At 49.0% G+C, this 16,907-nt stretch overlaps 1 protein-coding gene across 10 annotated transcripts in view; it reads right to left on the bottom strand.

Moving 5' to 3' along the window:
- ARHGEF11 (Rho guanine nucleotide exchange factor 11) overlaps positions 1 to 16,907 on the bottom strand; it is a 110,102-nt gene that overhangs the window by 10,126 nt on the left and 83,069 nt on the right. For 5 of the 10 annotated variants that reach the window (XM_073008252.1, XM_073008254.1, XM_073008258.1 and 2 more), the window contains 17 exons: positions 16,592 to 16,634; positions 15,212 to 15,308; positions 14,912 to 15,034; positions 13,962 to 13,985; positions 12,584 to 12,728; positions 11,870 to 11,969; positions 11,057 to 11,086; positions 7,798 to 7,924; positions 4,282 to 4,461; positions 4,144 to 4,191; positions 3,736 to 3,923; positions 3,271 to 3,417; positions 2,903 to 2,982; positions 2,619 to 2,744; positions 1,691 to 1,808; positions 662 to 840; positions 11 to 86 (listed from right to left, as the gene is read on the bottom strand). In XM_073008252.1, coding sequence (XP_072864353.1) covers positions 11 to 86; positions 662 to 840; positions 1,691 to 1,808; positions 2,619 to 2,744; positions 2,903 to 2,982; positions 3,271 to 3,417; positions 3,736 to 3,923; positions 4,144 to 4,191; positions 4,282 to 4,461; positions 7,798 to 7,924; positions 11,057 to 11,086; positions 11,870 to 11,969; positions 12,584 to 12,728; positions 13,962 to 13,985; positions 14,912 to 15,034; positions 15,212 to 15,308; positions 16,592 to 16,634 — 1,831 coding nt within the window. The remainder of the gene's footprint in view (positions 1 to 10; positions 87 to 661; positions 841 to 1,690; positions 1,809 to 2,618; positions 2,745 to 2,902; positions 2,983 to 3,270; positions 3,418 to 3,735; positions 3,924 to 4,143; positions 4,192 to 4,281; positions 4,462 to 7,797; positions 7,925 to 11,056; positions 11,087 to 11,869; positions 11,970 to 12,583; positions 12,729 to 13,961; positions 13,986 to 14,911; positions 15,035 to 15,211; positions 15,309 to 16,591; positions 16,635 to 16,907) is intronic. The other 5 variants (XM_007976680.3, XM_007976683.3, XM_073008257.1 and 2 more) reach the window with 3 other exon arrangements.

Raw genomic sequence — 16,907 nt, 5'->3', positions numbered from 1 at the left:
TGGCACATACCCAAGGTCTTATCCTTGCTGATCCTCCAGGTCAGAGGCCCCTCGTGGATCATTTTTCTGGTTGTAAGATCCAGGCTCTGTTAAGGAGACACCATTCATTCATTCATTCATTCAAGTGTTTGAGAACCTACTGTGTGCCAGACATTGTGTTAAGGTGCTGGGAATTGGTAAGTAAGAAAATGTCCTTGCTCTTACTCTCTTGTAGGGGATGAAGACAAGCAAAAAGGTAACTGTGAAGTCATGTGCCATGTGCCAGTGGGGGGATATACCAATGGCTCTGACTTGGGTCTCCCACCTGCCCCTACCATGTGCCAACTACAGTCCCAAGAAGATCACACAGTGCTTTTCCTGCCCATGCCTCCAGCTTTATTCCCTCCCAGAAGATCTCCACCTTACCTCCAGTTCTACCCGACCCCCTGCTCTCTCAGGCTGAGTTCCAACATCTAGTCTTTCTTGGGTAGGGCTGTCTATCTTGTCCATCTAGGGACAGGGTAACAATAACAGTGTGTGTGTCTTCTGGGGCTCCATTGTGCCACCCTATCTGGTCTTTATCTCCTACCTCTAAGACTCTCCAAGCCCTGACCAGAGTTCTGCTCCTAAGGGTGCCCGCAAAGTGTGAGGGGTTGACTGTGCTGCAGTCTCTGCCTCCTACCTTGAACTCTGCTGCCAGAGGGTTGCTGGCCCTCTCCAGGGCAGTGGCATCCAGGCGTTTCTGGTAGCCCTCTAAACGGTGGCGGTTCTCTGTTTGCTTTACCGCTTCATTCACATACTTGAGAATCTCCCGGCACTGGTCCCGGGCCCGGCAGAGCTTCTCATGCTCAGAGGTGCCACCTACCAAAATGGACAGAGGAGATGGTTGGGGCTCCTGCCTGAGAAGTCTAACATGGCATCAGCTATTATCTGCCTGAATTCATCCATGGCAACTGGCTTGCTTCAAACCAGCAGGCGTGGGTGGAGGTGAGCCACCCTTGCCTCACACGAGGACCTCAAGTGGTAAAGGTAACTTTTACTGAGCATCTTCAGGTCTCAGACAGACCACTGCTTTGAAGACACTGATAGCTCTTGGGAATTCCTGCTTCTACCACAACCAGCTCTACAGATGCAAGGGACAGAGACTGTGGTAAATGGCCACAATTATGCCACTAGAAGGCCTGTTCAAATCAGATTGGGGTTCCTAACACCTCTCTGTCCTGACTCCAATGTCTGAAATTAGGGGGTAGTGAAAGATACCCAGGATCCCAGGGAGAGTGACAACCTAAAGCTAGACCCTCTTGTTCAGTCTGGTCCCCTGCTCCTCTAGTGTTACCACATAGGCTGTGTCTTTTGTGCACCGCAGGGGGCATGAATGGGGATAAAATCCAGCCGCACGCAACCAGAGGGACCCAGGTGCCCTTGAGTGCCAGCCTGTGTTGGGCACCGGATGCTTTCCTTGGATTTGCACAAAGGCCCACACAGGTGGGCCTTCGATGCTGGCCCCTACTCCTCCCACTGTTAAACACCTTGTATTTTCCAAAGGACATTTACAATCATTTTTTTCTCTGAAACACCCCACAACAGAACAAGGATGAAGACACCAAAGACCACAAGGTACAGTGACTTGCTAAGGTCACAAAACAGTGCCAGAATGAGGGTCTGGCACGAGGCCCGCTGCCTGTGACGCCAGCCCCTCCCCAGGCGCTACCCTCTGTGTGCTTGATGATGCTCTCCAGCAGCAGCGGGTACTTGGTGAGCCGCTGCATCTCAGAGATGATGAGGTCCCTCAGCTGCAGCCGCCGGCACTGAGGGTGGCTCTCAGCCTCCTAGACAGCAGGAGACATAGAAGAGAGGAGATGTCAGCATGGCTGGGAGCTGGCTTATGGGCTCAGAGCCAAGATGGGTGTGAACATGACAAACAGGTCCTAACACCAGGTGGATCACTCAGAAATAGTAGTGGAAGCTTCTTCCTTAAAGATGTAGAGAAGGGCCGGGCACGGTGGCTCAAGCCTGTAATCCCAGCACTTTGGGAGGCTGAGACGGGCGGATCATGAGGTCAGGAGATCGAGACCATCCTGGCTAACATGGTGAAACCCCGTCTCTACTAAAAAAAAATACAAAAAACTAGCCGGGCGTGGTGGCAGACGCCTGTAGTCCCAGCTACTCCGGAGGCTGAGGCAGGAGAATGGCGTGAACCCGGGAGGCGGAGCTTGTAGTGAGCTGAGATCCGGCCACTGCACTCCAGCCTGGGTTACAGAGCGAGACTCCGTCTCAAAAAAAAAAAAAAAAAGATGTAGAGAAGGGTTTGTGGTGGCAGGGAGACACCAATCCAAAGGGATACAGTCAAAACAGAAGGGCAGGCATATTGCTGCCATTCCATAGACAAAGAAACTGAGATCCACCTCAGTGCACACAGGTGCTGGTGGGTGAGCCAGGCCTCTGACTGCTAATCCAGGATTCTTTTCAACAAACGAAGGTCTCTTTGTCTAGAGTCAGTCAGTGCTTTTGAGGAGCTTGTGCGGAAGGATAGAGGGAGTTGCTGTAGAGAAGGAGGATGTGGCCAGGAGAGAAGTTCAGGAGATCCTTGGTGACCCTGACGGAGATGAAGGAAGGCCAAGGCATGGCCAAGGACGCACCTGCATGAAGAGCTGGAATCGACTCTCCTTGCGTTGCTTGGTCTTGATTAGCTCTAGGGCTATTGACTGATAGGAACAGAACTGTGCAGCCACTTGCTGGAGTTCCTCTCGGGCAGGGCCATCAAACTGAAGAGGCAGAATGGACATGGGGCCAGGCATCACACTCCTGCCTGGGACCAGACCCCTGCCTATCCCTTCCTTTGCCAAATTCCCTGGCCTTGGGTAATGAGACCCTGCCTCCCCCAATCTCCTCCTTGCCAAGAGGGAGAAGTTTGGAGCCATACCCGGGCCAGCATGAGGTCACTGATCTCTTTGATGATGGGGCCTTCCTCCCGGAGCTTCTTCATGGCTTCACACCAGGAATCTGGGTCGAGAAGAGAACAACTCGCAATGCCTGGGGTTGAGCTCAAGTGCCAGAACCTTTCTGACAGAGAGAAGCGAATCTCTGACGGCAGTGCCATGGGAAGGGTCTGGAAACCATTTTACTTTCAGGGTGAGCTCCAGTGCTGGTTTCAGGCTGTCCACAGATCTTTTTCTCACCAGGGATTGGCAGGGGGTTATCTACTCAGGGAGTTCCTGGCAGTGGGGCCAAAGTGGAACAGGAAGCTGAAGGGAGGCAGAGGAGGAGTCTGGAGGGGCACAGGCTCCTTACTGTGAATCTCTATGAGTTCAGGCAGGTTCGGGAAGAGCCGGGCCAGCTCCTCCCGGGGCATCAGGTTCTCCTTCTTCATTCGCTGGTAGAAGATCAGGTCCAGGACCCGGAGTGTGCGCAGGTGGGAAGCTTCAGTCACAAACAGCTCTGAGTGGTGGTTGTGACAAGAAGGGTAGAAAGCCAGGGAGAAAATGGATCAGCAAGTATCTAGAGTCCCTGCCTAGTTCCCACACCACTCTAATTTTGGGGGAGCTTGAAGTGCTGGTTTCAGATCATACAGCAACTTTTCTCTTACCCCAAGGGCCAGAACTGAGGGGGACCTATAGCAACAGGCAACATGGACCTGCTCCAGCAGACAGGGGCCCCCCCACCCTATTGACCTCTTTCCCACCCTTATGTCTTAGGCATCCTGGACCCATTCCCACATGTGTGAGCGGAGCTGGGGGCAGTAGAGCACGTTCTCACCATTTATGACCTCTTGCCGGTCGATCTCCCTCTGGGTTAGCCCAGCCACCACATCCTTGCCCACTGTATGCTGCCAATTTTGGGCATCTGGCTCTGGTTCCAGGTCAGACAGCTGGCCCAGATCATCCTCTAGGAGGTGGGGAAGGAGGACATCCGTGCAGAACCCCAAACTGGGGGACTCAATGCTCCTGGGGGAAAACAGGCAGCTCAGCTTCACTCAGGAGGAAGAACTCACATGGAGGGTTTGGCCCTCCCTCTTCTGCCTGACCTGCTTGCCCCATGCACATGGGAAACCAGCAGGCCCAGAAGAGGAGACACCCACCCAACCAGCCCCTTGCGGGTGACAGGAGCAGCTGGATGTGGATGGGACACAGAGACACCAGAGGCACCACTGTGCCCATCACTTACCTGCGGCCCATTTTTGGAGTGAAGGGAGGGGTTGGGTTCTCAAGAGACCTGTGGAGGGAATGTCAACTCTCAGCAACCCTCTATCCTTGCGCCCACTCCCGAGATGTCCATGGGTGCAGCCACTGTAGCCCTGCCTACCTGGTGGAGAGGCTGGAGGCAGAGGACGAGGCTGACTGGTGCAGGCGAGTAGCCTCCGCAGCAGCATCCATGTCAACATCACTGCGAGAGCGGGGCACGTTCTCCGCCTTTCGAGACCGTTTCATCTCTTCCCGGCCCTTGAGGCTTTCAGAGCGGCCCAGGCGAATCTCTGAGCGTGAACTGGGGGAAGGGACAAGAGACTTTGGGACTTGGGAAGTCAGTGGGCCATGCTTACATCCTGGCCAGCTCTTACCTGTGACTCCATTTCGAGGATGCCTCCATGCCACAGGTTCTCCCCTTGAACATGGCCAAAAGCACCCGGATGGCAGTGGAAGCTTCTCAATGATAGACCATTTCTGCTGCTCTACAAATTCCTCTCTCCTCAGCCTAGCCTGATGGATGGACAGAGTCATCTTCCTCTGGAGTTATTAGGAAGGGATCCTCACAGGAAGATGAAATCTGGGGCTAATGGAATCCGAATTATAGTGTGTCCACAGGCCTGAGACACCATGCTGCTGTCAAGACATCGTCCCTCATCAGGGACCACAAGGTCCCAGCTCCCTGCCCATGGGGCCATCTAGTGGCCAGTCCAGGTTGCCCTGCTTTGGAGTGGGTCAGCTGCCACCTTTAACTCTGCTTGAGGCGGACCTCTTTGAAGAGGTCTTAAGAGGACAGTAGAGTTACTACATTCACAGCTCATTTTAGGATTTTCCACACGGCCTGTCAGAAAGTTCTATCTGCTGCTGGATTCCTAGCCTTCCAGTTGTGATGCGATGAGTTCCATTCTTATCTTAACAGTACCGTTCCTAAGATTCCATTTCCTCTCAGGAGCAGACAGGCTTGTGCTTACAGGGGCCTTTTTACTGACAGGCAGGACCCGCTCCTTGGCCTGCCATGCTTGGCTACTGGGTGTCTCTGGGGTTTGATGAGATGCTGATGACTGGGTGTTGCAGTCGAGTCCTGCTGTGCATCAGCCTGAGACAGCTGGCACCTCTGACCCCTAGCCGCCCCAGGATGGTGCCCCCACCTCCATGCTGTGGCCCTGCTGGGCTGCTTTTCTGATATTATTAGTAATCTACATCCTGCTCTGCTTCTAGGACCACAGGAGGCCTGAAAATGTCTGCAGAGCTCTTAATAGCACAGCAGGTTGCCGCAACGAGGAGCTAAATGTCTCGGTCTCCATTCATCGTGCCCAAACCACCGGATGATCCAAAATGGAGCTCATCTCCTAGGGTCCTGAGGGTTTCATCTGCAGGGTTAGAAAACGTACTGCCCACTGATCCCTTACTGAATTCACCCCCCAGAATTCTGCTAGAACAATAGCAACCCAGACTAACTCAGAACACTTTTCAGTGTCCTAATGGGTCACTGTACCAGCACAATAAACACCCAGTGGAGCTACTGGGGCTGCAGAGCTAAGCACCTTCCTTCATGCACCCAGAAGTAAGTAATGCTCCCACCAAGAAGCGAGGCATACCATCTAGCTTTGCCCCCAGATTCCTAGGGTACTGCCTTCTCAAACTGAGGCACCTCCTAGGGTACTGCCTTCTCAAACTGAGGCACCTCCTAGGGTACTGCCTTCTCAAACTGAGGCACCTCCTAGGGTACTGCCTTCTCAAACTGAGGCACCTCCTAGGGTACTGCCTTCTCAAACTGAGGCACCTCCTAGGGTACTGCCTTCTCAAACTGAGGCACCTCCTAGGGTACTGCCTTCTCAAACTGAGGCACCTCCTAGGGTACTGCCTTCTCAAACTGAGGCACCTCCTAGGGTACTGCCTTCTCAAACTGAGGCATCTTATACCTGTTGAGTATCTACAACCATCTCTGACCCACCATACTGCTAATACTGTTTCTTCTGAGATTGCCAATGAGTTTATAATCATCAAATCCAAAGGTTTTTGCTTAGAGTAGCTTTAGGATCCTAGTGAGTGTCTTAGGGCAAATTTACCTAGCAATGCCAAGAATGCAAATTTGTAAATGGTCTCAAATATTTTCTCAAAATGTTGATGTCTTATAATCTTAAAATATCTGACTTATCTACGATATCATTGCTACCACAGGAATCACATAATGTGCATATTTAACTTACCCATTAATGTTAGAACTCAACCTTCCCCCAGTACAAATCTAACCTTTATCTCCTGTAAATCTGTCAATTCTCATGGCAGCAAAATCTTTTGACACGTGTTAATCTGAAAAAAGGCTTCATATAAACAGAAAGGAGTAACCTGCATTCAAGCAGGAAAGCTTGGTTTATGGTTTGATAATTAGTTATTTCAAAGGCAAAATAGGCCAGGGGCAGTGGCTCATGCCTATAATCCGAGCACTTTGGGAGCCTGAGGAGGAAGATTGCTGTGGTTGGGAGTTCCAGACCAAGCTGGGCAACATAGTGAGACTGTCTCAAAAAAATAAAAATAAAAATAAATTAGCCAGGTGCAGTGGTGCATGCCTGTATCCCTAGTTACTCAGGAGGCTGAGGTGGGAGATCTCTTGAACCCAGGAGGTTGAGGCTGCAGTGAGCTATGATTGTACCACTGCACTCCAGCCTGGGTGACAGAGCAAGACCCTGTCTCTTAAAAAAAAAAAAAAATCCCCCAAACAAACAAACAAAGGCAAAATGGCTTGAATATCCACACTGCTTCATACTACTTGCTTTCATGCCTGCCTGTACTCCAGCTCAATGCTCTGAGGCTTGAGTGTCCACAAGAATTATTTCCCCCCACACAAGACCACATTACTACACCTGTTTAAGTCACCTTTAAGGGTGGCACGAATACTTGTGACTACAGGCATGTGATTTGAAGTGCTGGCTATAGAGTTTTAGACATGACTTGACTGCTGTCATGCCACGATCAAGAGCAACTAAGTCCAAGAACATGTTTTCATACCAGATGAGGACTCTAGTGAGAACCTGACCAAAGAAGAATATGAGAGATGCCAGTCTCAATTCCCTTTTTTCTTCTTGAAAAGGGAAAAACAGTTCATTTGTAATCAATCCACTTTGCCTCTCTTTGCTGAGGCGGACATCTGATGCCTAGAGTTACATCACTTGTCTTTAAAGTACCCAGCAGAACTTCATCTCTAGCTCTCTTCTTCACATACAGACACGAAACAACTTTCTTTTGCCTGCCTGGGTCTTTTTTCCCCAGGACTCCCTCTTGCCCCCACTATAGTCTTCCTTATCCTTGTCACTTAGGGTTTCCTGATTGGCCTCTTTATATCATCTAGCTCGATCTTGGATGAAGGCTACTGAGTAGTCAGGTGATAAATCCAAAGGGAATTTGAAAAGTGTGTAGTTCTTGGGATGGAAGTCAGGGATCTGCTTGCTCTTCCACTGGCCTTTTCACCAGCACACAATGTGTCTCCTGAAGATACTGGGGGTGGGGAGGAGGTTCTGTAGATGGAGCCTTAGAAGCTAGTGGAGAGGGGTAAAGTAGCTAGAATTAAACCCCAGCATCAGCCCTGCCCATGCCCCACTCTTTGAGCAGCTAGTGAGTCCCATCCAGCCACTGCTACCTGTCACTCTCCAGCAGGTCCTCGGGAAAACTTCCGGTCGAGAGTCGCTGTGTCCCAGGTTCTGGGGCGTCATACTGCTGGTTGTTCTCAAAGTGCTGAATGATGTTCCTCACGTTGCCTGGTTTGACTAGAAGCAAAAAGAAAACGAAGGACATTAGGCTTGCTGTTCAGGGACGGCTTCTCAGGCCCAGACTTCCCCAGATCCCCGAAGACAGAGCAATGAGCAAGCGTGGATGAGAACAGCACTGGACCAAGAGTCAGGAGATGTGTTCTGGTCCTGGCTCTTCTATGAATACGTTTTGTGGCCCTGGGCAGTCACACTATCTTTCTGGGTTTATTCTTCCCTCGTGCACAAAATGAGAGGGTTTGGAAGTATATTTTCCATAAGTGTTCTTTTGGCTCTCACAATCTTCTGCTTGAAAGTCATGATTAGTAGCCAGGAATACCAAAGCACATCTACATGTAATTTGCCCATGTTGCCAAAATATATTAGGCATTTCTCAAATTTAAATGAATTTTTTGTTTTTCTCTGCCTCTCCTTCCTGTCCTTTCTGCCCTTCTCTGGCCTCCATCACTACAGAATCAGACTCTTTAGTACTGTAAGAGATGACCTAGGAGGAACAGAGGAGAGACTTCACTGGCATTCAAATTCCAGCCCCCTTTCAAAGCTAAGACAGAAGAGAGCTGTTCTTGTTCAGACAAACAGAGAGGGCAGATGGGGAGTGAAAAGGCACAGGTAATGCCAACTACAGCCCCTGGGGAACTCAGACCCAGAGTTCTGTGGCTCTCAGCAGGAGGGAAGACAGATAAAGAGTTCACCTTCAAGTCAACTAGCTCAGTTCTGAGCCCAGCGATATTAGAACAGGGGTGGGCTAGAAATGCTGGCTGCCTGAGACCAGTGGAAAGGACAAGGGGAAATGGGGAGGCAATATCAACAGCCCAGGGTCTGGGCCCTGATCCTACTTCAGAGATTCTGACATCTACATATACAAACTTACAAATCTGTCTCAAAATCTGACTTCCATAAGAAAACTTCTAAGTCAGAGAGAACAGAAAAAAATTTAGCTACTGTCTTCAAAGTTTACAATTCCACAGCCTTTAGGCAAGTGGCTTGGGAATATTTTTCTAAAACTGTGCAAGTGGCTGTGGGTGCACATTACAGGAGTAGGGGCTATTACCATCACTCTCACTTTGGAGATTAAGAGCAGATTTGCCTGTCCCAGCCTGAATGTGCATCTGGGTCTTGAAGCCATGCAGATGCCAGGGTCAGCTGTGCAGCCGCAGCCCTGAGCCGCCCTGGCTGGGTGATGATGTGGGAGCCTGGGAACATCCTATAACTGAAAGCCAGCAGGCTGAGTCTACTCTTCCCTTTCCCATGGGCCACTTGGAAAATGCTCAATTATGTTCTAGATAGAGTTACACCTTAGCTCTGGTAAAATACAGGCGTAGCCCTAAGAGCTGGTATAACCGAATGACCCAGAGTAACAGGGGAAAAACAGGTAGAAGGAAATGGATTTTTAAAAAGAGCAAAGTGGCTAGGCACACAGTGCCTCATGCTTATAATCTCAGCATTTTCAGAGGCCAAGGCAGGAGGATCGCTTGAGCCCAGAAGTTTGAGACCAGACTGGGCAATATAGTGAGACCCTCTCTCTACAAAAAATAAATTAGCCAGGTGTGGTGATGTACACCTGTGGCCCCAGCTACTTGGAAGTCTGAGGTGGGAGCACTGTTTGAGCCAGGAGTTCAAGGCTGTAGTAAGCTATGACTAGACCACTGCACTCCAGCCTGGGTGACAGGGTAAAACCCTGTCTCAAAAAAAAAAAAAAAAAAAAAAAAAAAACCAACCAAAAAAACTGAGGACTGGATTTCAAGGCCATTCTTTATTTCCCCTTGTTTTATAAACTTTTTTTTTCATTAATTCCTTATTTTTATTGCTTAAAATGGCATACAGTCTAGCAGTTTAGTAACTTTTAAATTAATTTTGAAGATAATATTTTTAATTTTCACTTTTATGTAAAATAAATTACACTAACAGAATAGTTTCCAGATTGCATCCCATTGCTATCTCACTATCTCTCTCTCTCTCTTTATTGTTGAACCTACAAAGTGTTAATCAATTGCATGCATATGGACCTTATTAACAGGAAATGAACTTGCTCAATTCTGTGACATTTCACTGTAGGCTCTAAGCTTCTTATGGATTAATGTGTATCACATTAATGTTTTAAATACACGGATTTTGGAAGATACTAGGTCCTCTAAAATACATTTAGGGTCATTCTTTTTTCACTGCTGTGGTTATACAGTGCTGGTAGTTAAACGTCAAAAGAGATGGAGGTGCTATACTGAGGGGCTTAAGTAGATGATACGAACAAAAATACCCAAGAGAAAAACTGTTAGAGACCCATACTTTACATTTTAAAAAAATCACCTTCGAAAATGATATTTTTATTATTTTAACTGAAAACAAAAATCTGAGGCATTGACTGGGTGCGGTGGCTCATGCCTATAATCCCAGCACTCTCGGAGGCCAAGGAGGGCAGATCACCTGAGGTCAGGAGTTTGAGACCAGCCTGGCCAATATGGTGAAACCCCATCTCTACTAAAAATACAAAAATTAACTGGGTGTAGTGGCACATGCCTGTAGTCCCAGCTACTTGGGAGGCTGAGGCACGAGAATCCCTTGAACCTGGGAGGCGGAGTTTGCAGTGAGGCAAGATCATGCCACTGCACTCCAGCCTGGGCGACAGAGTGAAACTGTGTCTCCAAAAAAAAAAAAAAAAAAAATCTGAGGCACTTCTGCTTCACTGCAAGACCCTTCAATGTGTGAGGGTTCCCCTCACTTATACAGAACTCTAGATTTTTGGAAACTCATCATGGAAATGTGACTGAATTATAGAGAAAAGGCCTCAGGCTGTGGAAAAACTGCCAGAGGAACCAGAAGTCTAGTCTTGGCCAGAACTACCAGAAGGCGCTGTCCCTGCGGGAGAAGGGGCTCTGCCTCCTGGAACTCTGGGTTAGGAGACAAGGTCTCATACCTGGCATGAGGGTGGTGCCCTCCCCAACCACCCACAGGGTTTGCAGCACACAGCAGCTTTAGCAACAATGAGCAACACATAAGAGAAATGGAGAGAAGAAAGAAAGGGAGGGAGGAGGAACAGGATGGGAGATGGTGAGAAAGAAACAGAAAAGACAAGATTTGGGAGATGGAAACTCAATGCTAATGCAAAGACAAACCCAAAGAAAATGGTCCTTTTACCTTCCACAGGGGACAAGGGAATATGAAATGCTAAAAGAAAAACAAACAAAAACAAAAGTAAACCATGAAAAGTCAAATCAATGTTTTAAGAATCAAAATAAAAATTACATCAAGCCAGAAAATGAAACGGTAGTGGTGAAAACCAAGGCTGATCTAGAAGAATCCCTTTCCCTCTCCTGCAATGCAGCAATTTCAGAAAGGGCAGCCGGCCCACCCCACTACCCCTCACAGATTCCCATTGATATTGGGGGGCTTAAGGTACTGACTGGGAGGGGACAGCAACAATTTCCAGACAAATGACACACACTGGGAAGAGATCAATGATAGGATCAGTTGAGTTTTGGGTTACTGATGGCATTAGGGGAAGCTCTGGGACCCAAACTTGTCCCCAACCTGATTAGTTCTACTCAATAGTGACTCAACCATGCCCCTTCCGCATCTGTACTACTGCAGTCCTGTGTGCTGGGACCAATTATAGACCCTTGGATGAAGGTGAAGGGAGTATTTACTGTCCACAGGGCGATCCTTGCCGAGGGGAAATGTTTCTCACGTGGTCGTTTGGTAGCTAGAACTGCTCTGGGTTCCTAGACTAAGACCCAGGGACTGGTACGGTTTCCTTGGCTCAGAAATATTCACCTGAACCTCAGAGATCCTGCACTGGATTTGGCAAGGGGAGAGAAAGTGGCTGTGGTCTGAGTTTGGGTCTGCGGTTCCCAGAAACACAGGAAGGCCCTCTGCCAACATACTAGTACATGAAAGGGCTGAGGTCCCTGCCCAAGGAATGCCCAAGGCTGTTGCTCCCCAAATACTCACTGCTTTGAGAAGAACTTTTGGGCTTCCCAATGTATTTGAGGATGGGGTTTCGCTTCTTGTCCTCCAAGGCATCCTTTTCTTTCTTGGAATTGCTGCTCTGCTGAGACAGGAGACACTGGGGTTTGGAGGAGGCTCTGATACTCAGGCATGGCTGCTAATCAATTCTGCCATTGTCCCCCAAGGCTGGCCCTCAGCAAGTAACTGGAGAGTTGACTCTTGCTGGTACCCTAACAAGCACATTCACCTCTGACCTGGGTTTGGAAGGGACTGAGAGCTGCTCTAGTCTGGGGGTTCTCACTGAGTCCACATCCAGGTGGAGGGATGTAGCCAGAGACCTGCAAAATGGCTTTCCTGACCTACCTCAGCACAGAGAACTGCACCAAGAGGAGATATTTTCCAGGACAGCTGTTACCTTCTTTTTATTTTTTTTGAGACAGAGTCTCACTCTATTGCCTAGGCTGGAGTGCAGTGGTATGATCTTGGCTCACTGCAACCTCCAATTCTTGGATTCAAGCAATACTCGTGCCTCGGCCTCCCGAGCAGCTGGGGTTAAGGCATGCACCACTACGCCGGACTAATTTTTGTATTTTAGTAGAGATGGGGTTTCACCATGTTGCCCAGGCTGGTCTCGAACTCCTGAGCTCAGGCAATCATCCGCTTTGGCATCCCAAAGTACTAGGATTACAGGCGTAAGCCACCATGCCTGACCCTCACCTTCTTGGTCTTAGGGAAGAAGGGTAGCCACTTGTCCTTGTCAGGAGCAGACTGGGCCTTTTCAGCTGTGTTGGAAGGTCGTGCCTCTCGAAGACGGATCCCAGCATGGCTCATGTAGGTATTGAGGGCAAAGTCCATGGGGGCGCTGTAAAAGAGGAACAGTGTCCTGAATCAGAGAGCTCAAGTTATCTTCCCTGTGTCAAACAATCTCTTCACCACCACCCAGTGGAGTGGGGAAGGGGTAGTTACAGGTGAAAGTATTCAAAGAAAAGTCTAAAATAATTAAATGGGACAGCAGGCAGAAGCTGGCCAAAAGTTGGACTGTGACCTTCTCCACACAGTGAGCCCACAGGTAACCAAGAATAAGACTTCTCCCAGGAGAAGTCTTACTCTTTCCCTAAGCAGAACTCTTCCCCATGAGCAGATGATGGTCAGTGGAAGAACACGCCAATTCTCTAAAATATAAGTAAATAATTTCCTGCCTGGTCAAGACACAGGCAGACGTGGAAGACCGGCTGAGGTCTGCAGCTGATACTCTCAGGTATATGTGCAGGGGTGGTGGGGCCAGGGGAAAGGAGAAATGCCAGCAGCCTCTGCCAAGGTATACTGCCTTCACCATCCTCCCACCCCAGTACAGAGAAAAAGAGATGGACAAGGAGCTGTCAAGTGGCTTCCAACTGCCACAAATGAAAATGTCCAGAGTTCTGTTTAAAAATGTCTTTGTATCCACAATTTGCTGGATGGATGATGACCCACTCTGCATTCAATGCAGCAAGGCTTTAGCTCTGTCTGTATTTCCCTCTAAAACAGACTCCTCACCCTATTTTCTCTCCCTTATGAGTGTGTATGCTCAGGAAATGCAGACTCATTTTAATCTTGGCTAATGAAAAACAATGAGATAAATATATAGGCTGCAAAAAAAAAAAAAAAAAAAAAATTCTAATACGTGCCAAGAAAGGAACTGTGCTGCACACCAGCTCCCCTCTGCAGATGCCACTAACAGGCTGATTCCACAATTACTGTCACTACTTTAGGTAGTTTAAGGGAAAGAAGTGAGAAGGGAGACAAAGAGCTCATCTGGGTAGAGAAGCTGCAGCCAGGGATGGCACTGTGAGGAGCAATGGCAGCTTGGCATCTTCCCACTGAGGAACAGATCCACATCCCCAGGGGTGATCCCTAAGCATCAGGGGCGTGGGCCTCATGAACCCTATGTTATGGTCACATAGACACCTGAGAGCTAGATTTGCAGGAACCACGGTCCTATGTGGTTGTACAACATGAGGGACTCCCCTGTGATTGTCAGAAATAGAAAGCATAGTAGCTCATCCCCACTCCTTCCACCGTGAAAGCTGCAAATGCACATCATAGACTTGCTTACCTCCTATCTTCCTCATACTTGGACCTGGAATGAAAGAAAAAACAGATGACTCAGACTGCAAAGACAGAGGCTGGTCACCTGGTTAGAGGCTAGGAGGAGGGTAACTTTTTCCTAGATGAAAGGAGGGTTAGTGGGGGAAAAGGAGAGAAGTACGTTTGATGCACAAGTATTTGGTACATAGCAGGAACTCCATAAATATTTGCCGAGTTGAAATATCAGCCTTAGCAGAGACTGCATAGGTTTCATCTTCTTTGCTATTTTTACCCTGTCCTTGAAGTGCCTGGCTGTGCCTATGGATCTGACTTGTATGGAATGGCTTAACCAAGGTCACATAGCTACTTAGTAAGAAGCAGTATTAGGGAAAAAAATTACTTCTAAGCCTGAAGTGTCCCCACAAAGTCTGTGATACTGGGGCTTTCATCACAGGTGCCTACGACACTTTCGAAAATGGCGTTAGAAAAACGTAACAAAAGCAGCTGTGCCAGAAGCGCCTTAATATGTTGCGCTAGTTCAGTTTTCTGATGTGGATTAGTAAAAGATGGTTCAGTTTCCCCTAAGCCAGTTCTAGCTGCCTCCTGAAGGAACTTTATCCACTGGGCACACACAGCACTGGCCCCACTCTCCGTGACAGATAAGATCTTAGAGGCAGGAAGGGAGAGAGGTCAGGAAGCGGGCCAGCAGGGGAAAGCAGAAAGCTTACCACATTCCTGGGGCCCATGGTCTGTCATAACCACCAAATGACTATCAGGAGCTGCAGGCTCTGCCACGCCCTTGAACACCTGCAGCCCTCAGCCTGACCAATGCAGCAGGAGGGCACGACTCCCCATCTTTCAGGGGCAGGAGAATCAGGCAAGCAGTAGAAGAGGGGGAGAGATTGAAAGAACAGACCCACAAAATATGTCAACCTGCTTGGGACGTTCAGTGGGGTGGGAGGAAGCTGAAAGACTCACAAAATATCTCCAAGGGCAGCCAGCTGCTTCTCAGCCACTTGGCGCTCTCGGAGAGGGTCCCCATCCAGGTCCAGCAGGTCATTTTCACCATACAGGCTGCCCAGCCCCAGAGTGCGCTTCGTTCTAAGCCAGATAAACACGGGGAAAGAAAGAAATATACACAAATACTCAACAGATGGATACCCAGAAAGAACGAGGCAAACATATAACAAGAGATATGTGCACGTCCCAGAGGGAAGGAGCCAAGGACAAGAGGCGGAGGTGCAAGGAGAGTGGTGGGAAGGCAGCTCCTGGGCCAACCTGTAGTCGTGGATCTGCTCTTGGATCTCAGGCATGGCTGCCTCTTGAGCTTCACAGAGAACACCACGGGCATCCTCGCTGTTCCGCAGGCGCGAGTCTGTAGTGGGAGACCAGAGAAAGCAGAGTGGGTAGGGTACTGGGGGTGGGGGGAGATCACTTCTGCTGAGCATCTCAAGGCATTTCAACTCCCTGTGACACTGGGAGGAAGGGCTGGCTTTCTGCCCTGTTAGCCTAAAGGGAGAGAAGGCCTGGACCTCTCAGGTCTTTCCTGAATTCAGGACTGGAATCCTGATATCCAAAGTACAAGGCAAGGACAAAAATATTTTCTGGATGTTCTGTGCTCCATTAATAGAAGGAATAAAGCCCCTCTTACTGGATGGGTCTAAGTACCATCTTCTGACATCCAAGTGCAGATCTCTGAGAGGCTTGTTCTCCTCTACTGCTCCAGAAGCAGCTCAAGGCTAAAAGAGGCAGGCACTTCACATTCCACGAAACCTGAGCTCCCCAATAGAAACCGAAAGATGTCTCTCCTCTAGTCCCCGCATCTAGCTCCACCCAGGCAAGGCTAAGTCCCTGAGAGTTGCGCTTTACTTTCACCCTGCTTTCGAGCAAGCTCTGTTCACCCTATGCCTGGGCTCTCCTCCCTGTCACACGTGCCCACAAATCATCTCTTTCTACATGCAGCTTCCAATTCCTGTCCTCTAAAAAACTGCCGGTGATTAGCTTCTCAGGCTGACATCACCTTAGACTGCCTCCCCTTAATTTTTCTACTGATGATTAGAAGGAGAAGGGAGCTGGGCACCATCTAGCCTGCCTGGTCCTCATTCTGGACTCGTTGCTGTCAGTATTAGGGAACTTACAAAAACAAAAATAAAACACCCCCGCACCCCCCCCTCAAAAAAAAAAAAAAACCAACAAGAAAAACCACTCTGGAGATTCCAACTCTGAAAGGAGGATGGAGTGAGGCCCTAGTTTCTGTATTTTTTGAGTTCCCCAAGGGATTCTTGATAACCAGCCTGGCTGAGGAATCCCTGATCAAGTCTGATTTCCTCTTTGTACAGATAAGCCAATGGAGAACCAGAGAGGTCATGCAGAAGGCTGGCAGACATGAACCCAGGTCTCCCAACTCCAAGTCCAATGTCTTCCCACGACAAGCTCCTCCCCGGCAGAGTGAGTGCCCAGGCAGGGTCTATCCCATATGCACCTGTCCATAAGCTACTGTGCAGTGTTCTGGAGCAACCGTCTCATAGGTCTTTTCCTCTATTAGAGGATGGTTGCCCAAGGACAGGAACTATGTCCCTTCTGTCCTCTGGAGTCTCCTGAGAGCTCAGGACAAGAAAGGCACCAAGAAGAGACTAACCGACCAATGAGCCAACTTACCAATTTCAGCCTGTAACATCTCAGGGATCTTGACTCTCAGAGGCTAAAAAACAGAAGTGTGGAGCAGAAGTGGTCAGGTCTGCACACTCCAGGGAGATCAACAGTGTGCCAGGCGAGGAGGGCTTGCCCATATGAACTTCTTGCCTTTCTGTCTACATCTGCCTACCATTCTTCTCATTACTCCCCAACTGCACACCTGAATTCTAGGCTAGGGTTTCTGGGAAATGGAGTCTGAGGCTACACAGCAAGCTGGTACAATATTCTGAGGGCGGCACAGGCAGTTTTTTCACTCTTATTTCCAGGCCATTAGAGTGCA

This window comes from Chlorocebus sabaeus, chromosome 20 (assembly GCF_047675955.1).
Source record: "Chlorocebus sabaeus isolate Y175 chromosome 20, mChlSab1.0.hap1, whole genome shotgun sequence".
Classification (NCBI taxonomy): Eukaryota; Metazoa; Chordata; class Mammalia; order Primates; family Cercopithecidae; genus Chlorocebus; species Chlorocebus sabaeus.
Note: the sequence above shows the minus strand (reverse complement) of the source record. Positions and strands in the feature narration are given on the sequence as shown.